At 46.3% G+C, this 24,115-nt stretch overlaps 1 protein-coding gene across 2 annotated transcripts; it reads right to left on the bottom strand.

Annotated features, from left to right (window-relative positions):
- Positions 1 to 629: 629 nt before the first annotated feature.
- Positions 630 to 23,660, bottom strand: LOC148111947 (vomeronasal type-2 receptor 26-like). Of its 2 annotated transcripts, XM_087879181.1 has the most exons (5): positions 21,990 to 23,660; positions 21,257 to 21,548; positions 13,910 to 14,704; positions 12,659 to 12,871; positions 630 to 972 (listed from the first exon to the last, which is right to left on the bottom strand). In XM_087879181.1, the coding sequence occupies exons 1-5, from the start codon at positions 22,205 to 22,207 to the stop codon at positions 967 to 969; spliced, it is 1,524 nt and encodes a 507-aa protein (XP_087735307.1). In that variant the 5' UTR covers positions 22,208 to 23,660; the 3' UTR covers positions 630 to 966. The 2 variants fall into 2 exon arrangements, with proteins under 2 accessions (XP_087735307.1, XP_087735306.1); XM_087879180.1 differs by lacking the exon at positions 630 to 972 and having other exon boundaries at positions 11,286 to 12,871.
- Positions 23,661 to 24,115: the final 455 nt, after the last annotated feature.

The following is a 24,115-nucleotide window of genomic DNA, read 5'->3' as shown; positions in this document are numbered from 1 at the left end:
TATAATCCACTGCCCACTCTGCTAAAATATACATATGTCTATATATACATTCCATTTTATAAAAAGAGAAAAGACAATAACTTTAAATTTATAATTCATTTAGTATCTTCTTTGATGTCTTTCCACTAGATTGTTAAATCCGTCATCCATAATAGGGTAACATAGCATCCTGGTGCAACAGTTTATTCAAAATCTTCAGTCATCTTCTGCCCCCATCAATAATGAATATCCTCATGTATATATAAAAGTAAAAACAACCACCCGAGTGACATTATAATTATATTCCATATAGTTGTAATTGTGGTTTTCATCAGGATTATAAATTCCCATCATCTTAGTGGGTAACAGCCAGATCTTCTGCATGCCCCAGCATGACTCTCTTGCCTTGTAACTCAAAATAATTATAATATATTTATCGGTAAAAGAAATCCAAAATAGATAGTTCAAATCCAACAATGTAAGGCTCTTTCCACATCCCAAAATCACGGCATTGCAGAGATCTGCCGCTTTCCTCAAGATAGTATTAAACGATAATTCGCCTCCAATATCTTTTCACATATTCATTTATTTTTTAAAATCCCTGGCTTCACTGTTGCTTGGTTTAGAAACTACTATTTCTACGAGATCTGTTTCTTTTCTTTTTCTTTTGCGGGTTGCATTTCCATCCAGATTTCCTTCCTACAAGTTGTGTATCAGCTGATTGGTTGTCATTCTGCTTTGTAAATTGATCTTGTTGGTTTTGTTTTATTATCACATATGTCTTTTCCATCACTTGTATATCAACTGGTTGATTTACGCACTTGTCTGTAACTTGATAATTCATCACATTAGAATCAGATGACACTGCTCTCAAATTTATAGACAGTCCAGCTGGGGTATCCAGGGAGTCCGAAGACAGTTTATCTACCACAGCCTCTGTAATTTGATGTTTTCCCTTTATTTCCAGCACCTTTTGCTTGTCCTGTGTTATGCCTAAAGATGTTAAATTTATTTTTAAAATTTTTTGATAAAATTCTTCCGCTTTTTCGACAGTATTCAGTTGGTATCTTACTCCTTGGTGTCTCAATATTAAACCAACTGGGACGTCCCACCTAAATAGAATATTCCTTTTTTTTAACTCATTCACTAGAAAACCAAATTTCTTCCTCTCCATTAACATCTTGGGCGGGAGTTCCTTAAAAATCCAAATCTTTCTTCCACGAAATTGCAAAGTAGAATTATAAGAATTCTGCACAATATTATTTCTAATTTCTTTGTCTGTAAAATAAATCACCACATCTCTAGGCAATTGCCTTTGTTTTACCAACCAGGAGTTTATTCTATAAATTCTGTCAATCCTGCAAAACACTTCATCAGGTTGAACCTTTAAAATCCCAGCCAGAATTTCAGAAGATATCTTCCTTAAATCATCTCTGTCATTTTCCTGCAGACCTCTCAGTCTAATTGCATATTCTGTAAAATTGTGTTGGATCATTAAAACTTCTCTTTCAATCCTCTGTTGTACATTTTCTTCATTACCAGTCTTTTGATCAGCCTCCATTTTAAGTTTGTCTTCTGAACTATTATCCTGAGTGTTTGCCAAATCCTTTTTAATTTTTTGGATCTTGTCATCCAAATTCTCCTCAGTTTCTTTCATTTTAGACTCTAATAATTTAGTATTTGCATCCAACTGAATCACAAAGTCTGCTAAGCCATTAGCTGTTTTTAAAATCTTTCGATCCAAAAAGCCAAACTTAGATTTCACCAATTCACCAATTTCTTTGATTTCCAACTTAAATTTTTCAAGTTGCTGATTCACAATCTCATCCCTTCTTACAATCTCCTCAAGAAGAAATTCTATTATATTAAAGTCAGGTTTCTGAGACTGGAGAGTTAAAACTTGTTGATGTAATTTATTAATGGGGGAATCCCCCCCCCCACTGCCTGTTTGTCTAGCTTTATAAGTCTCAGTGCCATTTTTTCCACGCAGACAAAATTTACTGGAAAAGAGAAAAAAAAAACTTTTTTCCAACCAAGATCAATATCAGATCCCCAAGGAAAAAAAAAGGAAAAAAAAACAGAAGTGAGAGTGAGGTTTTGCCTTCAGTTACAGCCAAAAGTATTTATTCCGCTGCTTTGTAATTGAAAACGGAAGGAGTTTCCCTTTCAGCCTCTCTTCAAGCCGCAGCAGCAATCGCCATTTTAAAAAACTTTTTTCCCTTCACTTCACTTCTTAGGCAAAATAAAATAAAAAGAATACTTGCGCTTCAGGATCAGAGGTCCAGCTCATATCTTCTTTAATTAATTTATTTGACAGATTTACAGGCTTGCTTTTGCCCCCTAGCTCTGCGTGTAGCAGAGATTTCCCAGAGCCCGGAGCATCAGCTGGGGATACGGGGAGTCTCTTCCGCTCCCTCCCAAAAGTAAATAAAAAACTTTTGGGATTAGGCAGAGGACTCTACCCACCCCAGCCGGCTCTATCTCCGTTTCCTAATGGAAACGGAGTTTTTTTGAGCCGCCATTCCGCTGAAAAAGGCGGCTCTTACAGGCAGTGGGTTCGACGATCCCGAAGGAGTGTCCAGCGGGGACAAGCAGCAAACCGGAAGTCCCGCAGACATAGTCTTTGAGGTGTATGGGCAACCGCCATTCTCGGCACGACCTGCGTGGCAAGATCTTTTCTGGGGAGGCGGCCCCCTCCCCGGTGATAGCTGGAGTTTTGGCCACTAGGGGTTCCACGATCACATCCGCCGGCCCCATCTCCGGCTGAGATCGACTAGACTCCAAATTAGTGGGGATCTCCAACCCTGCCGGTTCTCGCTCCAGCCCTTCCGGGCGGGTGGGTCAAGCTCCCGCTGTGGCTCTGGGAGGTACGGATACTCCAACACTTCCGTCTCCTCCTCTGGAGGGATTACCCTCCGCCTCAACTGATCAATATGACGTCCCCAGATGGCCCCCCGCTCTGTGGAAACCTCGTATGAGGTGGGCCCCTTGATCCGTACCACGTGGCCAGGCATCCAAACCAGGCCAATGCCATGGTTCTGGACATATATTGGGTCCCCGGGGAAGAACCCCCTAGGTGCTCCCCTTTTCTCCATATTGGGCCTTAGGAGTGGTGCCCTGTCAGGATGGAGCCTATCTAATAAGGTGGTGAGCCTACACCCCATAAGCAGCTCGGCAGGGCTATAACCCATCGCTGTGTAGGGGGTGGTATGCTGTGCAATTAAAAATTGGGCTAAACGATGTTGTAAGTCCCCATCCCCCAATCGCTTGAGCCCCTCCTTGGCCGTATTCACCATACGTTCGACCTGACCATTCGTGGCAGGATGGAACGGCGCCGACCGTATGTGTCGGATGCCGTAATTCCGAGTAAATTCTAAGAACTCCCTTGACGTGAAAGCTGTACCATTGTCTGACACAAGCGTATCAGGCAGCCCAAAAGTGGCAAACAGCTTTCTCAAAGCTCTAACCATAATGGCCGTGGACGTGGTGGAAACGGGGACAACTTCTAACCATTTCGAGTGGGAATCCACCACTATGAGGAACGTTTGTCTCCGTACTGGCCCAGCAAAATCTACATAGAGAGGGGACCATGGTTTCCGGGTGTCCTCCCATGTCTGCCCTGGGCCCCGGGGAGGAGCTGGCTGTGATTCCTGACAGGGCCCACAACCCCGAACCCACGTCTCAATTTCTTTATCGATCTTAGGCCACCACACCCTTCGGGCAAGGGCTTTCATACGCACCACCCCAGGATGTGCTTCATGCAGCGCTTCCATGACCCGTTTGCGTAGCGGGGGGTGGAACCACCACCCTGCATCCCCACAACAAACACCCCTTGTGCACTGATAGCTCCCCTTGCTTCTCAACATATGCCGTAAACTCTGGGCCCGGCTTGGCCTCCGGCCACCCCCTCCCCACCCAGTCCAGGACCCGGGAGATGACTCGGTCCCTAGATGAATATTTTGCAATGTCCTTGGCATGGAGGGGCCCGTCTGGGAGGTCCTCCAGGAGCATTATGGCATGAGCCGAGGCGGGGTCAGGCCCACTCTCTGGTAATGGAAGGCGACTCAGCGCATCCGCATGCCCCATGGCTTTGCCCTTCCGATATACCAGAAAGTACTGATAACCAGCCAGAAATATTGACCACCTAAGAACTCAGGGTGAGAGTACCTGTGGCATCTGGCAATCAGGTGCAAAAAGTCCCAACAGTGGCTTGTGATCAGTCAATATGGCAAAGGGCCTGCCGTAAAGGAAATCATGGAACTTTTTTACCCCCTTTACAATAGCAAGGCCCTCCTTATCTATTTGGGCATAGTTCCATTCAGCTGCCGAGAGGGTCTGTGAAAAATAAGCCACCGGAACCTCCTTCCCGTTCGGCAACACATGGCCCAAAATGGCCCCTACCCCATAAGGAGACACATCACACGCTAAAACCACAGGGAGCGACTCATCAAAATGGGCCAGCACGTCATTAGAAATCAATAAGTTCTTAGCCGCCCAGAACGCTGCTTCCTGCCGCGGGCCTTAAGTCCACTTGGCCTGTTTGTCCAGGAGTCTATGAAGGGGTTCCGCGACCGCCGCCTTGTGAGGTAGAAAAGCATTATAAAAGTTTAAAAAGCCGAGGAATGCTTGCAATTCTGCCTTACTCATGGGGGCAGGTGCGTCGCAGATGGCCCATACCTTCTCCAGTGCCGGGTGGATGCCACTGGCGTCTACAGTAAACCCCAGAAAGTCCACTCGCTCTACCCCCAAAAGGCATTTCTCCCGTTTAACTTTAAGCCCTGCCGTCTGAAACCTTTGCAACACAGCTCATAGTCGAACGACGAATTCTGACGACGTCGGGGCAGAGATTAGCACGTCATCGAAAAAGGGCGTTACTCCTGGCAAACCTTTCAAAAGTGAGTCCATTAAGTTCTGAAAGATCCTGGGTGCGAAGCTAACCCCGAATTGTAGTCTTTTCACCCTAAAAGCACCTTGTGTGTAACGATTGTCTGTGCGTTGGCCGTCGCCTTGTCAACCTGCAGCTGTTGATATGCCTGGGCCAAGTCAAGCTTGCCAAAGACTTTAGCCCCTGCTAACGTGGCCAGGATGTGTTGTACGACCGGAACTGGATAGGCGTGGTTGGGCAATGCCTTGTTGAGGGTGCATTTATAATCCCCACAGAGGCGGACCACCCCATCCGGCCTCACTGGGGTCACGATTGGGGTTTCCCAGGACCCGTGAGGAACCGCTTCTAAGACCCCTTGGGCGACTAACCGATCCAGCTCAGCGTCGATCTTAGGCTTCAAAGCGAAGGGGACCCGGCGTGCCTTAAGTTTGATGGGCCTAATGGCCGGGTCCAACTGAAGGGAGATTGGAGGGCCATTATATAACCCCAACGAGCCATTGAATACGGTCGAAAACTCCGCGCAGACCTTTACCAAGTCCGGGTCTGCGGTTCTAATCATGTTCACCCCGGTTACCTCGATGCCTAGAGGGCCCATCCAATTCCTGCCTAATAAGCTTGTATACGGCCCTTCCGTTATAAACAATTCAAGGTTTTGTCGGACCCCCTTGAATCCAACCTCGAATGTTCCAACCCCCTTCAACGCTATGGGGTTTTTCTGAAAGTCTCTTAGCTTGAATGGGGGGGCTTCAAGTGAGGACAACTTTCCGGGGCAGATACTCTGGAGTGTTTTAGCCGAAATAACGGACACGGGGGATCCCGTGTCCAGGAACATGGGACACAATGTGCTCTCAATGTTAACTACTACTCTGATGGAACTCGGGGCTTCTGAGCTAAGGCTGTATACTTGCAAGAGATCATACTGAGGCCAGGCCACGTCCACCTCAACGTTAGCCGTCTGTCTCCCTCGCGGGCTCCTGCTCTCCTCTCGACCCCCCTTGGCTCGACATGCGCGGGCGATGTGTCCCAACTTCCCACATCGCCGACACTTAGCGTCCCGGAACCAGCTAAGATCTTTCTTTGAAAGATCTTAACTGGCTTAAGATCTTTCTTTGAACAAAATTTCCTCAACAACTTCTTGTCCGTCTGGCCACATATAAACTGGTTAAATAAAGCCTCATTCAAGTCATTAAATTCACACCAGCGAGCCAGTTTACGCAACTCTGCTAAAACGTTGTGGCTGGCTCGACAACCAAACGCCTACAATTAAAAAACTCTACCCGCCGAGACACCAACGTTGGTTTGGTTGACAACGTTGGTTAACACCCACCAGGTCAGAGTAAGAGAGCTGATCCACTTTCCTTGGGTGCACAGCCCACACAAGTCATTTCCGCAGCAATTCAGGAACCAGTCTCGTCGTGCACCCTCATCGGTAATGCCATAGCACCGGAAAAAGGACTCAAGGACTTGGCATATTTCCCACGTGTCCGGGCGGCATATGTCAAACTCCAGCAATGCCGCCGCACCAGCCAACCCCAACTGGGGGGACGGGATGGCAAGGGCACCTGCATGCAAGGTGGCAGACGTACCGGTGTTGCTGGAAGTGCTCGTAGTGCCCCTTGATGAGCTCATGGCATTCAGCCTGGAGCAACCGCCGGCTCTAAGTTGCTGGATGCGTAGGGCGGTGCAGCGTGGTCTCGTGCCGAGCTACGATGCCGTGCAACGCTGAAGAAGCCACTTCCTTCAGCATCCCACCTTCGTCGCCAGTGAAATGTAGTGGGTTCCAATGAGCCAGGCAACTCCAAGTGACTTCAACTCTCTTTTATTCCATGTTAAAAGCAAGTAGAAAAAGACTAGAACAAGCTTACTTAACCAGGAACAGACCAAGAATATATGTTGTTAAGGCTGCTGCTACAGGCTGGCCACTGGGTGGAGTAATTGACCAACAAAGCCGGCCACCTATTGGTAGAATCAGAGAACCACCGGCTGGGGCCGTTGCAACCCAGAAGCACAGCCAAGCTGATCCCAAGACACAACAGCGCCGTTGCTGCCGCTGCCCTTCGCCTCGCCTTCCTCCGGGGTGAAGCCAGCTGCCGTTTCTCCCCACGCAGCAGCCCGACGGCTGCAACCTCACAGGGAGAGGAATCCATCCCAGGAGCCCGGAGGTGGCCGATCCGCTCCCCCCAAAGTTGGTTCCCCGCCGCCTCGCCGGATGCCCTCTGCCCCCCCCGCAGACCCTCAGAGGTCCCGCTCAGACCTACAGAGGCATCCCGCTTGCCCACCCGGGGTGCCCCTCCCGCTCTCGGATCTTGCGGCTCCTCTGCCACTCTCCCCGACGAAGCCCCGAGGTGGCCCGGGGGGAAGGAGCGCAGGAAGCCCCCCCCTCCAGCCCTGCGGCAAAGCTCCTCCACTCCTGGCTCATCGCTCAGCCCCGGGGAGGAAGGCCAGGGAGGCGGGAGCAGGGCTGTCGGAGGCGGCGCTGGGCGAGCGGGGGGCGAGGGAGCGGGGTAGGCGAGGGGCACCAGGCGGGAGCGGAGCCAGGGGGCAGCAGCAGAAAGCAGCTTCGTCTGTGGGAAGCCATCAGTTGTGCCCGGAGACCATAAGGGGAGTCAAAGGCCGCTGAGGAACTTTGTGCCAATCACTGGAGTTTTAATCCCACCTTCCAACAAAAGCCAAATGGGGGACTTGGAGTCAATCATGGGGGGACTTGGAGTCCCGCTCCTGTTTTAGGCATGAAAGCCAGCTGGCTCTGAGTTCTAGTCCTCCCTTAGGCATGGAAACTCCTTGGGCGACTTTGGGCCAATCACCAGGAGGCTCCTGAGTTCCAGTCCCGCCTTAGTACTTTTTGATTGGGGGAGTGAAACTTGGAAATATTTTCTCATATGAATATTCTCATATTAATGTTCTCATATTAATGACTTATTGCTTTGACCAACACTCAATGGGTGTTTCCCCACAACTGAACCTTCCTCCATCACCCCAGACAGTGTTGGGCACTGAGACTTCCCTCCATCTGGGACTCCCCAGTTCTGATACCCCAGATATTCTGATACCAGAACTGGGGAGTCCTAGATGGGGAGATGGCCGAGTGTCCAGCACTGTCTGGGGTGATGGAGGAAAGTTCAGTTGTGGGGAAACACCCGTTGCGTGTTGGGCAAACTCTCTGCCTTCTGCCTGTGGGAGAACCAGAAGCCTCTCTGTGCTCATCGTGAATCTTGGACTGACCTTCTGACCCATCAGAGCTTTCTTGTCTCCTGAAAATGGAATTTGCAAAGGATTCAATTGGCAATTAAGAGCCATTCTAAAAGATAAACTTTGATTCCCAATTGATCAGCAATCTGTGTGGTTGGAGAGCAGAACAGCTTCCTAGAAACCCAGCTGCTCCCATCCTTGCTCACCCCCTTCCGGGACCTGGATGAAGATGCAGCGTTGAACCCTCATGCCACAGTCTGTGATGCCTTTAGACAGGATCCCCTCAACCTCCCCCTGGGGAGAGTCTCCAGGTCCCCTTTCTCTCCACCCCTTTCCAGGTCCCCATCTTCTCCAGCCCTTCACAGACAAGAGAAGCTTGGAAGAGGAGCAGAGAAAAGGCTTTAGGTACAAGTGATAGAGTGGACCATTAAAGGACCTGAACACTGTTAGATATTTCTCTTTTATTTCTTGAATAAGGAAAGAAAAAATAGGGAGCCAGACAAAGTGAGCCCCAGTGAAATCCCAGATGGCTGTTGTGATCCACTCTTTCTCTAGAGTAGGTCTCATCAGGACATCAAGAAGGAGCCATTTAAGAGTTGCGCAGATCTGCCTCCCCAGCGGAGAGCAGGTGAAACCTTCACATCATTTCATGGCTTCTCTCAGAGATTGTCACACAACATGACTGGAGCTTCTTTCCCACAGCTTCCATCTTGCCATTTTTCCTCCTCAGGCTTTTCTCTCACACAGAGACACTTTTCAGCTCTGTCAAACCTGCTCAAATTATTTTTATAAGGCATCAGGTTCATTGGCTGTTCCTGAATATCAAATTCCTCTGAATGTCCTTCCCAGAGTTCTCTTTATTGAGCTGAAAGGGAAGGAGATTAAAGAAACATAGACATATATTCTTGGATTCCTGCATACTATCTAAGTAGGAAGAATTAATATTTTCTTTCAAATAAAAGAAACTTTAATAAGTCTTCCAATATCACAATGGTGTTGTATCTCATGCTTTTATATTTATTCTGCCCGTAAGATGCTCCTTTGTGTTCAGGTCCGGCCTCAGAAGGATAATGTAGCACTTGGGGATGAAGATGCAGCCCAGCAGACCAGCACTGGAGGCCAGGATGGAGAAGACCTGCACAGCCACCATGGATTTCCCTTTGGTGCTCAGGTAGGTGGGCACAAAAGTCACCCAGACACTGCAGAAGACCAGCATGCTGAAGGTGATCAGCTTGGCTTCGTTGAAGGCCCCAGGCAGGTTCCTGGCCAGGAAAGCCACCGTGAAGCAGATGGCAGCCAGGAAGCCCATGTAGCTGAGGGTGACGTAGAACATGACAACGGCCCCTTCGTTGCACTGCAGGATGATCTCTCCAGGCTGGGAGTGGAGGTCAGAGTCAGGGAAGGGGGGAGAATCTTCCAGCCAGATGGAGCAGATGATAATTTGGACAGCAGAAGAAGAGAGGATGATGGAGTTGGCCAAGCTCTTCCCCAACCATCTCTTCACTCGGTTTCCTGGTTTTGTGGCCAGGAAAGCCAGCACCACCGTGATGGTTTTGGCCAAAAGAGAAGAAACGGCCACTGAGAAGATGATGCTGAAGACTGTTTGTCGGAGAAGGCAGGTGGCTTTCCTTGGTTGACCAATGAAGAGAGAAGGAGACAAGAAGCAAAGCAGGAGGGAGACCAGGAGAATGAAGGAGAGGTCCCGGTTGTTGGCTTTGACAAGGGGAGTTTCTCTGTATTGAATGAAGGTGACTAAAACAAGGCCTGTGGTTAGGAACAAGAGGAGGGCAAAAGAGACCAGGATGATGCCCAGAAGTTCTTCATAAGACAGGAAGGTTATGACTTTGGGGATACATTGGACTCTGTCCTCATTTGGATATTTATCATCTGGACACTTGGTGCATTTTTCCATATCTGAGAAAGTCAAAAAGCAATATCTTTAATATTCTGATTTTTTGGGGTTTTTTTTTTTTTTTTTTGCATTTCAAGAAATACCATTTTTGAAAAACGTCTGATTCAGGGAACATTTTCCAAGATGTGTTGTTTAATCACTCCACGGGAAAAAAATGATAATATAATTTTCTAATACTTATATACCCAAGATATATGAAAATGGAGGATTTCTGGTGCATTTTGAATAAAGAAAAAAGTGTTGAGTTTCAATGGATACTTTAATTTGCACTTTCATCAAAATGCTCTGGATAAATCCATTTCCACCAAGCCTTCCTTTCCTCTGGTGTCACCCACCTTCCTGAGTGGAGAAGGTCCCCTCCGGACAAGGAACGCAGTCATAGCAGCAAACTGGCTCTCCTTCTCGAGCCCGCTTGACAAATCCAGGATGACAACTTTCCACACATTTGGACTGAGGCAGAGACTGAGCAGAAGAAAAGGAACGCCAAAGGAAATGTGTTAGGACTCTCCATCCATAGAAAATGGGGGGAGAAATGGACATTAGACAACTAGATTCTGGGCTTCAGTTAGGTGAATATGAAATCTCTGACTCCTTCCAAACAGGTCTAGGAGATGTAACTCTCGGCCGTCTACTCCACGTTCATGCTGGAATTTGCTGAATCACCAAACGAAGTCAGTCTGTAGGTGTCATTACAAACGGGTGTCAGAACAAACTGAGGATGAACCACGCAAAGTCGGCGCTGAGAGCTACTGCCTCTCAGCGCCGTTTAAACAGTCCGTGCCGGCCGTGCCCACGCCCCACCTGCCGATAGCGCGTCTCAGCTGGTTCTGGTTTCGGCGGGTTGCAGCACTTCCTGGTTCCTGCCGCATCATTCTCTACCGCTTTCTCCATCGCGTTTCCCCAGCTGTCTTATCTCATTTCATCTACATGCATTCTGACTCGATAACCACCACCACAATCGGTATTCCGCCACCACCTCTAATGCACTCAGTGCTTAACGACAGCGTAGACTTGAGGGACGTGTTGTCATGCCTGTCCCCCTTCGGTATGCGTGTCAAGCTGTGGCTGGGCACGACAGTAACCCTGGCAGGTTCTTTCTTTAGTTCCTCCCTTTTGCTTCTGACATTTAACATTGCAATAAAGGACTTTTCTCCTTAATAAAGTCCGGAGGGATGGAATTGAGAAAAGATTTAAGCATTAAGGGGGAAAAAATCGGTTTCTCCTCATCGCTATATTAAAATGCATCCCTGCACTCTTCATCTATCCATGGTTATGATGATCTACTCATATTAAATTTGTGAATACATTTGTTGTCAAAGATTTAATAAGTTGTTATTTTATTAGATTTATTTAAGTAGAATAAGATGTTATTAAAAAGGGACCTTCTGACCCATAGGATCTGCACTACAAAAAGCCTTGCAAAGCTGCTCCCCTTTGACACTAGTTCCAAACAGTCTCCCCGTTAAGAGACAAAGCAAAAATTCCTCATAAATTATAGCTGATGATGTTACCTAGTTGGGTAATGAAATGCCTGGAAGAAAACAAGCAAGCTCAGAGAATATCAAGGAGCCCTTATGTCAATCCTGAGCTACCAATATTCTCCTTTATTAAGACTGAAGGTTTCTGCACAGTTCCTAGAACTGTAGTGAGATTGAGGGGAGATCATGAGAAGGTGTCCCTGAAAAAGATTAAGTTGCAAATCTTTGGCTGCAACAGAGGGGACATGAGTGTGAGTCCTGGGTCAGAAGGAGATATTTCTGAGGCCCATCCAGTTATCCAGGAAAAAGTCCTTTGTGTTGGAAGAACTGGAATTAGGAGACTCCAACTGGCACGGAAAAACAGACCCACATTTAATATTAGTTAAATTTGGAGACTCCTTTTTGCCCAGAGGGACTGAAGGTGGCTAACACTCAAGATAAACAAGGGCATTCAAGGGATTTTCAAATGAAGAAAAGAGCTTAAGAGCCAAAGGCCAAATCTAAGTAGCATTTCCTGTCACAATCTGTCTCCTTACTTCTGAAATCGGGAAGACCTTTTCTTGAACTAAAGTTGTGTTTCAGGTTTCTGGGACAAGGGATTCTCTCACTAGTCACTCTCATTTTACGTGAACTGAAAGCCTTGGACCTCCTTCCTAGGGGCAGAAGGCCAATTGCTCCCCGCAAAGACAGATATGGCTACCTTTGACCAGGTCTGGACTACTTAAAAACATCACAGACCATGGACCTGCCCTTTCAGGGAACCATTTCCCAATGGCCTTTCCCTAAGCAGGACAAGAGGAAGCTTCTCTCCCAATGGGACCCCCAGGAGCTCCATCCAGCCATGATCCAATTTCATCTCATTCAGTCCAAACCTCAGTTCAGGGTCTCTTCAACAGAATCCCCTTCAGCTTTCCTCTTTCAGGACAAGGAACAAGCAGACCTGAGGCTCTTAACAACACAACCTCCAGCACTTGAGGGTTTCTCATCCCAGGTTGGACATGGCTGAAAAGTCTTCAATATTACAGCATCTGAAGAACACCTTGGTCAATAGTACTGAAGGCTCCCAAGTGGTCTATAGAAAGAAAACTATAAGGTTTCTACTCCCCATGTTCAATTCCCAGTGAAGGTCATGGACCCTGGAAACTAGGCTTAGTCCACATGAAATGGGTCCGAAACCTTTGGAAAAAAGAGGAAAGACACTAAATTTTCTCCCACCTTGTTGAGGAACTTTAGCTCTGAAAGAGCATCTTGGTAGATAGTAAGTCTCTGTCTTTCCAAAGTCCCCATTCGAAGTTCGATGGGATCCTCCATGGGAAGAATGAAATGGCTCAGGATTGCCAGATCTGCTGTTAAATCTCCATTTTGATCCAAGTAGAGTTCCCTACTAGATATATTGCAAAACTCATTCTTCTTCAGGAAAGGATGGAACTAGAAGGGGAACATCCAGTAATTTTAAAATCTGAAATCTTTTTTTAAAACATCCCATTTAGCTTTTATACATTTGAATCTTTTTTCTACAGTTGTCTAACATCAAAATACTTATTTAGAAAAATAGGTGTTACTGCTATCTTCATAAATAAAAAACAAAGGTTCAGCAAAATTGTTCAACCATATATTGGCAAAATATATATTAACAAAATATAATTGATGCAATCGGTAAGTTATAGAAAACATTCTAGAGTAGGTGACAAAGAAAATGAATCATAGGAAAAAGGAGATTATTCATAAACGCCTAGAAAACATCAGGTTGATTATAAGAAACAGTTCATTTAATGACCCAACAAAGTTACAACGGCACTGAAAAAGGTGATTTAGGATGGTTTTTCCCAGGATCATGGCAGCATCTCCAGGGTCCCCAGGTAATCAGAATCTGAATTCTTGGCATCCACTCATGATCGTTATAGTGGTTTAGGGTCCCCTGATCTCCCTTTGCGACTTCTGACAAGCAAAATTCTACTATGCTAATCAGAAATTCATAAAGACAATAACATATTTAAAAATGCACAGATCCTTTTAAAATTAGCAGTGTTTAAAGCCAAAATTTATTTGTCATGGTGCCTGCTGTTTAGAAGATTATACCTCAAGCAAAGATTTGCCCAACTGTTGACCTTCTGAAGCCCAATGTGGTTGAGAAGGTTCCCCTCCTTCTCCTTTGGGTTCCTTCTCTGAAGGATATAAGACTAATGGATCCATATTGATAAAAATAGAAAAGCAGCAATAAAGCAAGGAAGGCAATCTGGTACCCAAAAGGAGCAAAAGTTTATCAAAGCATCTGCAAATCCTCCAGGTGGACCCAGATCAAAGCAAGCAAGAGGTTTAATGCCCCTCCTCCCATCACTCAACACTGTCTTGCTTCCCCATTGGCTGGGGACTAGCAAGCTCTCGACCTATCTGGCGCACCTGTTCAACAATATGGCCTTATTTTCCCCAGCAACCTTCATATTCCACAATATCGGAACCCCATACCTGCCATGGCTGCAGCCTTAGAGCTCCCAAACTCCCTTCACCCTCCTTTCTTCCCCTCCTCCATCTGGAGGAATATGCAGAGTTCAAGGCCTGGGCCAGAGTCTGAATGATACTGTAGAAAAGGTGATAATTTGAGATCCATCTTCTGTTCTCTTTCTCCTGGGTCTCCAGTGGGGCTTTCTGGGTGCATCTTCTGCGGGATTTGACAGAAAAGACGTTCTTTGAAAGAGAACAGCGGAAATAAAGATCTTGAAACTTTTCTTCCACAAAGAAATCGGGTTCAAAGACATCAACCATTGGCCTTTCTTTTGTAAGATAACCAAAGTTCCAAATACTATGGACGTATTTGAGACGTCTGTCCCCTTCCAATGCATATTTTCCCAAACCTGTATCGATCCAGACTTTCCCTACAATGGGTCCTGGGAGATGCATAAATATTTCATGGAAAGAACGGAGACTGTCCAAAAGGGAATCATTTTCTATGAAGTGAACAAAGACGTTGACTTGTCTCCACTTAGAGAGGGCCTCCCTGAGGGCTGCTGTATATCCAATTCTTGAGAACAGTTGTGATATAACAACACAAATTCCACTCCTGACAAGCAAAGGAGTGAAAGTCCTCATGAAATTCTCTCCATTTTCTGTGTCTGAAGCAAAGAGGCCAATCAGGGTCCATCTGAAATGGAGGAGCAGGTGGAGAATTGCTAGGTAGTGGAATCCTTCTTTGGGGAGAAACTGGTGGAAAAAGGGGAATTGGCTTTTATCACTCAGAGCCTCTGAAACAGTGGTAATACTGATCTGAAAAAGTATGGAAGACAGATGTGTTACATTGAGGGTCAGATAAAGTCCAAAACTTTATTTTTTAATAAATTCAACTATTATAAATTATTAAATAAATTATTGTTGATTAGCAATTATGCCATATTAATAAACAAAATATTAAGCACAGAGTGTTTACAACAGTGTATATAAAAATGGAATACAAGAAACAAATTAAATAAAAAAGAATAAATAAAAAACAAATTATATTTCTGTATCACTCCTACAATTTATTGCAAACTGACCCACATGTATATGGAGATTCTCAGTCCTCCAGGTCACGGTTGTCTCAGAGGTGCTTTGGACTTTGTGGTTTTTCTTTGAAGATGTTTCTCTTCTCATCCAGGAAGCTTCTTCAGCTCTGGATGAAAAGCAAAACGTCTTCAAAGAAAAACCACAAAGTCCACTTGTCTCTTGGAAAAAGCACCTTTGGGACAACCAGATCCACATATGCGGATGTCAAATGAATGTTTTGTTCCAGTAAAAGGCCATAATATATGTAAATGTTTAATTCTGACTGCACAGCAAATGTGTTGCTTTAACACAAGTTTCCCAATAGGTTGTTTGTCTAATGTGCAGTCCAAGACTCTGATCTCTCTCTTTCTTATGTAGTTGACATTCAATATTCCAGATGCTTGGTGAAGCAATATTTGTTTATTTATTTATTTCCCACCTTGATTATTTTTGGGCCTTTTTTCTAGTTATACAAAAAATTGGTAGATGATCTCTGGAGGGCCCGGGACAGGGGTTGCTCCTCTGTCCTGGTCCTATTAGACCTCTCAGCAGCTTTTGATACCATCGACCATGGTATCATGCTGCACCGGTTGGAAGAGTTAGGGGTGGGGGGCACCGTGTTGCGGTGGTTCTCCTCCTTTCTCTCTGATCGGTCACAATCTGTGTTGACAGGGGGGGGCAGAGGTCGACCCCGAGGCCCCTTGTATGTGGGGTGCCACAGGGGTCGGTTCTCTCACCCCTTCTGTTCAACATTTATGTGAAGCCGCTGGGTGAGATCATCCGTGGTTTTGGGGTGAAGTATCATCAGTATGCTGATGATACTCAGCTATACATCTCCACCCCGGACCACCCCAATGATGCCCTTAAAGTGATGTCCCAGTGCCTGGAGGCTGTACGGATCTGGATGGGGAGGAATAGACTCAGGCTCAACCCATCCAAGACCGAGTGGCTGTGGTTTCCGACGTCCTGATATAGTCAGTTGGTGCCATCACTGACTATTGGGGATGAGTCATTGCCCCCCACGGAGAGGGTTTGCAACTTAGGCGTCCTCTTGGACTCACGGCTGTCTTTAGAAGAACACTTGACGGCTGTGGCTGGGAGGTCTTTTTATCAGGTTCGCCTGATTCGCCAGTTGCATCCCTTTCTGGATCGGGACTCGTTAAATACGGTCACTCATGCCCTCGTCACTTCACGCCTGGACTACTGTAATGCTCTCTACATGGGGCTCCCCTTGAGGAGCACCGGAGGCTCCAGCTGGTCCAGAATGCGGCCGCGCAGGTAGTTATGGGAGCAGCATGGCGCTCCCATGTGGCTCCCCTCCTGCACGAGCTGCACTGGCTCCCTGTGGTCTTCCGGGTGCGCTTCAAGGTCTTAGTTACCACCTTTAGAGCGCTCCATGGCTTAGGACCGGGGTACTTACGAGACCGCCTTCTGCCACCAATAGCCTCTCACCGCCCAGTACGCTCCCATAAAGAGGGGCTTCTCAGGGTGCCGTCAGCCAAACAGTGTCGACTGGCGGCCCCCAGGGGGAGAGCCTTTTCTGTGGGGGCACCCACCATCTGGAACGAGCTCCCCCCAGAGATACAGAAGATTCCGGATCTGCGCACTTTCCGCCGTGCCCTCAAAACATTATTGTTTCAGCAGGCCGGCCTGGCCTAACTTTCCCTTTATATTGCTTTCGATTTTATTTTAAACTGGGATGTCTTGAATTATCTAGGACCAGAGTTTTTAGTATATTTTAATTGGTTTTTTATTAACCAATAAATGGTTAATGGTTTTGTATTACATGTATTTTTATCGTTCGCTGTTCACCACCGTGAGTCCCTCAGGAATAGGGCGGTATATAAATTTAATAAATAAATAAATAAATAAATAGGGAGACCACAGTTGCTAATATAATTTGTCAGTTGCATCATCCTAGAGGGCTTTATTTGAAATTCTGCTTCTTCTAACCCAGAGAACTTGGGGACTCTGTCAGGTTCCAGAGGTTTAATTGTACACTAAGAAATTCAGTCCTGTGGAAAAGGAAGGAGACCCTCTGTGAGTTCTCTGGTTTCATGTATCAGGACACAGTAAAAAGCATCTAGTCTTCAGTTCTTAAAAGTAGGGAGTCCAATGTGAGACCATCTGTCTGATAGCTGAAGCTTGGAGGACTTTGGGTCATGCAAAAGGCTGATGACTAGTGGTGGGATTCAAGTAATTTAACAACCGGTTCTCTTCCCTAATGATTTCTTAAAACAACCAGTTTGCCGAACTACTCAGAAAGTTAACAACCGGTTCTCCCGAAGTGGTGCGAATTGGCTGAATCCCACCACTGCTGATGATCCCAAGCAGACCAGCAAGTGGCTGAAAAAGGAAAGGATTCAGGAGTTGCAATGGCCCAGTCAGTGCCAGAGCCCACCCCGATTGAAATGCGGTGGTGGGACCTCAAGAGAGCTGGGCAGAAACAAACCCCCACAAACCTCAATGAACTGAAGCCATGTTGTAAAGAAGAGGGAACCAAAATTCCTCTCACAATGATGTCAGAGGCTGATAAAGTCACACAGAAAATGATTACTTCAAGTTGTTGCTGCTAAAGGTGATTCTACAAGCTATTGTATCATAAGGTGCATTTAGTTTTTCAAACATGGCTTCTCCATTTTGGCTTTCTTTTTCTGAAAGAAATGATCACATGGTGTAATATGTTGTTCATCTGAGATTGTAGTTACCTCCTTTTAAGAACTGCTAAGGACCAGATGGTTTTTATCAGCTGTTCTGATACTTTCCTTTTCACATGACTGCATTTCTTCTGATTTTAGACAAAGCGGAAATTGTATAAATTCCAAATTCAGCTCTGTCAGCAGCTGAAGACCTTTTATCCACCCCCAAAATACTCCTCAGGTGCTGTGATTGGGCTTGTTCAGTAGAGGTAGATATTAAGCCCCAAACTTCAGTTCAATAGAAGGGCCTGGGGGTAATTTTGGCATTATATACTCGTCTAATAATTGGGGAGAAAGCTGGATAGCTATGATTTTCTTTTGAAGTTTAAGCATTTAAATTTTAAATTCAATCCTGCCATTGCTGTGAATGGGCTCCTTTGATGATGGCAGATACAAGATTCAGTCTCAGAGAAAAGTGACGCTGGGTAAGGAAAGGGGTTACTTGCTGTATTGGCTACATTTGTCTTCCAAAGACCAAAACGTTTGGCTTTGATTTATCAATAATCACAGAATAATTATGTCAGTAGGAGCCAGGTTTTTCACGAGTCTGCACAGTCTAACCCACAGGGTTATAGCATTGCATTATCAGTTTAAAACAGGGGTCCCCAACCTTTTGGACTGCAGGGACCACCAAGTTCATAATTTTAAATCCCGCGGACCACTAATACGAATCCAGCGCACCGCTTGCTGAAGCGCCTGGACTCCCAGTGATGGGTCCTTCAAGCACTCTCCCTCCTCTCTCTTTCTCTCTCTCTCCCACTCTTTCTCTCTCCTCTCTTCCCCCTCTCTTTCTCTTCCCCACCTCTTTCTCTCTCATTCGCTTTCTCTCCCCCCTCTCTCTCCCCTCTCTGTCTCCCGCTCATTCTCTCTCATTCTCTCTCATATTCCCTGAATCTGTCTTTCTTTCTCTCTTTCATTCTGTCTCTTTCTCTTTTTCTTTCATTCTCTCTTTCTCTCTCTCTGATTCTCTGTCTCTTTTTCTTTCTCTTTCCCTCTCTCATTCTCTCTTTCATTCTGTCTCTCTCTCATTCTCTCACTCTCATTCTCTCTCCCCTCTCTTTCTCTCTCATTCTCTCTCTTTCTCTCTCCCCCCTCTCCCACTCTTTCTCATCTCTCTTCCCCCTCTTTCTCTCTCATCTCTCTCCCCCCACTCTTTCTCTTTATCTCTCCCCCTCTCTTCCCCTCTTTCTCATTCTCTCTCTCTCTCTCTCTTTCATTCTCTCTCTTATTCTCTCTGTGTCTCTTTCTCTCTCTCTCTCTCTCTCTCTGATTCTGATTCTCTTTCTGATTCTCCGATTCTCTTTCCCTCTCTCATCTCATGGGCCAGCCAGTGTCTTGGGGCTGAGAGGAAGTCAAGCGTCTCCCCGAGAAACCAAGGTCCACGGAGCACCAACAAGGGCCGAAAGTAACGGCCGCGAGTTCCAGCAAGAGACGAAGCTTCACTCCCACTCTGGAATATGGAGTGACTCTCCATCCCCCACCCTTCCCTTGCCAGGCCAGGCGAGGAGTGACTGGGAAGGGAGGGCGAGGGGCAGGGACAGCCACTGGTGGGTTCAACGGAGAGGAAGCTACAGCAGGGGGAGGAAACAGCCTGGGGTTCCTGCCACCCGTTGCTTCATCCCGCCTGCACCACCTCCCCCCTTGCACCATTACCTCATTCCGGCCGGCGAGGGCTGCGCTGCGAAGTTGCATGTTGCACGAACCTCCCTCTATAAAGGAGATTTACAGCCCCACCATGAGCTGCCTGGCCAGTCCCATATTCCGGAGCTCTAGTCACAGGACTGGCCATTGCTCATCCCGGAGCAGCTCCTCCACCCTGGTGTGCTGCGAACCACCAACATTTTCTCACGGACCAACAGTGGTTTGCGGACCACCAGTTGGTGACCATTGGTTTAAACCAACGTGTATTTAGCAAGTAAGAGGCTCAGTGGCTTAAAGATGCTGGAGATGGTCTCTGTTCCGACAGTTCAAGTTCTGTCACTGCATGGTGGGGTGAGGGGGTTGGGTTGCAACCCCAGTGGTGGGTTGCTCCTGGTTCGCACCGGTTCACAAGAACCGGTAGTAAAAATTTGTAGCAGTTTGGAGAACCCATAATAACATTGGCTGTCCATGCCCCCGAACCGGTCCCCAGCCCGGTCGCCACTCGCTTACCCCGCCCACCTCATCAGAGGCTTTTTTTTTTTACTTTTAAAAGCATTTTTTTCTACAACCTTTTTGGCTGAAGAGGTGGTAGAAAAAAAAATGCCTTACAAGCCTCTGGCAATCCCACCTGAGTTGCCTGATCGTCAGAGGCTTTTCAAAGCATTTTTTTCTGCAAATGCTTTTAAAAGTAAAAAAAAAAAGTTGGTCACGCCCACCCAGTCACATTACCCCCCACACCAAGCCACGCCCACAAAATAAGCCACACCCACAGAACCGGTAGTAAAAAAAATTTAGAACCCACCACTGGTGAGCTCCCATCACTTCTGCCCACCTGGAAGTTCGAAAGCATGTGACAACGCTAGTAGATAAATAGACACCACTTCAGTAGAAAATGTGTTGTGTTTTGGGCAGATGGCTGGGCCCCTGCCAGTGCTGGACTTCCTCGGATGTGACACCCAACTGTGAGGCACCATCGGTGGCGAGAGAAGGCCCAGATGATGCCACAGGACACCTCTCGGCTTTCTGGTGTGGAGCTGGTTCACCCCCTGTGGTGAACCCTGGAGAAGCTCATGGGCACAAACTGAATGGACTCGCACTCTTTGGCAGAGAAACAAATACTATGTACTAACATTGTAGACTCCTGGCTAATTATACCTTTGCCATATGCTAAATGAGTAAATATTTTAGCACTTTAGCCATATACATGAGAATTCGTCCTTAGTCCTCGTAAGTCATTAATATCCAGACTGAAAAACAAGGGTTCAAATATTCATTCTTCTGTGTTACCCCTTGGTAAGTATCGATCCTTTTTCTCGTGGCTCCATTGAGCCCCAACCTCCCTCTCAAACAAGGGCTTGGATCAGGGCCAACAGGCTGACCTCCATTTTAAGGGCAATCAATTTCCTCCATCATATTTCTCTGCTCTCTGGGTCAAATGGTGCACTAACCATTTGCCAGCAAACCCTGGTTTATCCAACTGACACATAATTAGATATTTCAAAATAAATCTTTTGTCAATGTTAGATTATTAATTTATTGATTAATTATTATACAACTTTATAAAACTTTTACCTGTATTTAAAACCTTCTTCTGCTGCTGCTGCAATTAATGCACTTTTCTTCTACCCAACCTCAAGTTTACTTAAGAGGAACATGGCAAATATTTTAGCCACAATACCTACTAAACTAACAGGCTTGTAACATATACATATGCACACACACACATGCTGCAGGTGTTATTTCTATGTGAAAATGAACATGCCAATAGTTCATCCACAACTAGGGATGTTTTTTGAATAGCTGAATAGCAGGGAGAAAATCCTGTTCAGGGACCTTATTCATTTTCAGGCCTTTTAGGAGAAATTTGAACAAGAACATAAGAGAAAAAAACATAACTGACACTCACCCACCAACACCCACCCCTCACTTTACCAGAGAGAGAAAAACACACACAAACCTGTGGGACTTTGTAACGTGCTGCTAATGTTGACGCCTGGATGGAGATGTCCCCGTCAGCTATATCAAGAAGAACCAGAAGGTTCTCCTTCCTTCCACAGCCGTAGTTGAGGACATTGGCTTCTCCAGTGGAGAGAATGTCCAGCAAGGCATCTGAAGTGTGTAAAGTGTTCAGATAGTTGTCATGGATGTTGGAGCCCAGTGTGAGGTTGTGCAGGAGCTGAGAATTCTTGTTGACCAGTTGATTGTTGAAAATTAATCGTAGGGTGTAGAAAAAACCATAAGAACCCTTACTGTAAAAAAAAATGTTCATGTTATTATCATCATCAGTAAAACAAGTAAGTTTTTAAAAGAATTTATTCATTTTTATCTCCATAAACCTATTGAGTCTTAAGCCAATATTGATGCAAAACCAATAATCAGTTATAATAATCTGGGAAAGGGTTGGGCAAAGGCAACTACAACTGTTTCAGTCCCTCCTTTAAACAAAATGAATTCAAGTGATGAATTCAGGAGTGAACAGGGAGAGGAAAATAATTTGGATTTCCTTCATGTTTTTTAACCCCATCTTTGGATTTGAGTCTCTTCTATAAAATAAGAGGTAAGTTATGGAAATCAAAATCATTCAGGAAATTAGATAAGTCCTATAATATAGAAGTAAGTGAAATGAGAAGAAAATGAGTTTTAGAACTGCAAATGGAGGGGATGCAACTCCATCACCCTGAATGACTTACGCATGAGAAGGTATAGAAGGAGGACTGTCAAAAGGCAACATTATAGGCGATATTAGTGTTTCAGTTGCAACTACACCAATGAGATAGTCTCCTGGCCTGTAAAAGCTCCATGGTTGTTTTCCATCCTGGTGCTCCAAACTCAGAGGGCATTTCATTCTAAGCTTCCCAGAGACTGGATGGGACACCAGCAGCATCAGAAGCAGAAGCAGGAGGTCCATAATTCATGGAGCTTTATTAATCCTCTTCCTGTTTCTAACACCCACAGCAGGAACAGTTGGGAGAATTCAAAGCACTCTCAGATGATGGAAATGCCAGCGACTTTCCTGATATAAACAGAGAAACACTCAGCTTCACCTGGAAAGGAGAAAAAGGTACAATCAAGAGCACAGATCCTGCCTGTCCCAAAACTTGTTCCCACAGAGCTTGACAAAATTCTCCTTTTCTGATACAAGATCCTTTGCATATGGCTTCAATCTGCTCTCTCCATCACAGGTATGGAGATCTCCAAGGCCCAGATAATCATTATTAATTACAGGGAGAAGCAACTTCTCCTCTTGGGATCCTGAGCTTCTTCGGGGCTCCATGTGCAGAGGACAGGATGGAGCAAAAGTTGTTTGTGAAAAGCCACAACTACACTCCTGGGGTCAATTCCTGTCGTGGTTGTGGTCCTTCCTGTCAGGACGTGTCAGGAAAGTGATGTTGGAGAAAGATAGTCCAATAACAAGGGAATTGACCTCTGCTGTCCTTCAACCGGATCTCTTGTCTCCAGAGTCTGCTGGAGAAGGTCACCCAGAAGTATGGAGTTTGGTGCCACTCTAGATTGGTGACCCTTAACTCTTGTGCTGCCTTTCTTCTAAGGCTGAGGAAGCAATCAGTCCCCTTGGATTCTGCCTAAGGTGAAGAGTGGGGCCTCTTTGGGATTTTCTTTTTTATCAAAACTTCATAAATTGGGGCTGATTTTAAAAAGGGGGACCCCTATGACGTTCCCATCTCTGAGGCTGTGGGGTGAAGCCCCCTTCCCTAAAAAGCCTCCGAGTGCTTTGAAGCTGCTCTTGGGGCACCTGAGTCCCTGGTTCATTGGGATCCATCATTGACAGATTGTGTCTCTTCTCTGGATGAGGAAGGCGGAGACGTCCCCCTTTGCCCAGGAGGGAGAATTGGGGAGGGGGCTGATCTGAAGGGAGAGGAGGGTCCCCATCCCAGGTTCTCCTCTCAGGGCCTGGCTAGGAGGTCCTGGGGGGCTCTGGGTGGAAGGCCAGGCGGAGGCCTGGGAAGGGGCTCCTCTCCTCCCGGAGGGTCTCTGCCTTGTCTCCCTGGAGCCTGGAGGGGCCCAGAGGGGAGGGAGCCAGAGACGGGGGCCCAGGAGAGGCCCAGGGGAGGGGGGCAGGGGCGGCTGGGGCCGCTTTCCTCTCAGGGAGGCCGGGGGGACCTTTCCCCACACTGGGCGGAGGAGAGTCTGGGCTGAAGAGGAGCCTCGCAGGAGGAAGAGCCTCTCCGGCTTCTCTCCCATGGTCTCCATCCAGGCTCCCACCTTCCTCCCCCCCAGATCCAGAGGCTTCGGGGCCCCCAAAGAGCTTCCTGGGCCGATCGGCCAGCAGGTCCCCCCTGAGGAGAGAAGCCAGGATGGAGGCTCTGAGCGGGGAAGGGAGGCCTGGCCCTTCCTCTCCCCTCCCCTCCCCTCCCCTTCCCCCAACCCTGCCCCTTCCCCTCCAACCATCCCCATTTTTCTTTTATGTACTCTGAGAGCTTCTGCACCAAAGAAAAATTCCTTCTGTCTCCAATCACACTTGGCCAATAAAGAATCCTATTCTATTCTATTCTATTCTATTCTATTCTATTCTATTCTATTCTATTCTATTCTATTCTATTCTATTCTATTCTATTCTATTCTATTCTATTCTATTCTTATTCTTATTCTTATTCTTATTCTTATTCTTTCCTGTCCTGTCCTGTCCTGTCCTATCCTATCCTATCCTATATGTACTCATTTCTTGTATTTATGGCTGTGGTTTGCTAATTTATATCCATTTTTTGTGCCATTTTTTTATGTGTCCATGTCTATGTTTATACTGATACATGTTTCCTTGTACTTGCTGATAAATTAAATAAATAAATAAATAAGCAAA

The sequence above is a fragment of the Pantherophis guttatus genome, chromosome 15 (genome assembly GCF_059756535.1).
Source record: "Pantherophis guttatus breed Tessera chromosome 15, ASM5975653v1, whole genome shotgun sequence".
Lineage (NCBI taxonomy): Eukaryota > Metazoa > Chordata > Lepidosauria > Squamata > Colubridae > Pantherophis > Pantherophis guttatus.
The sequence above is the reverse complement of the archived record's forward strand: the minus strand, read 5'-3'. Positions and strand labels throughout refer to the sequence as shown.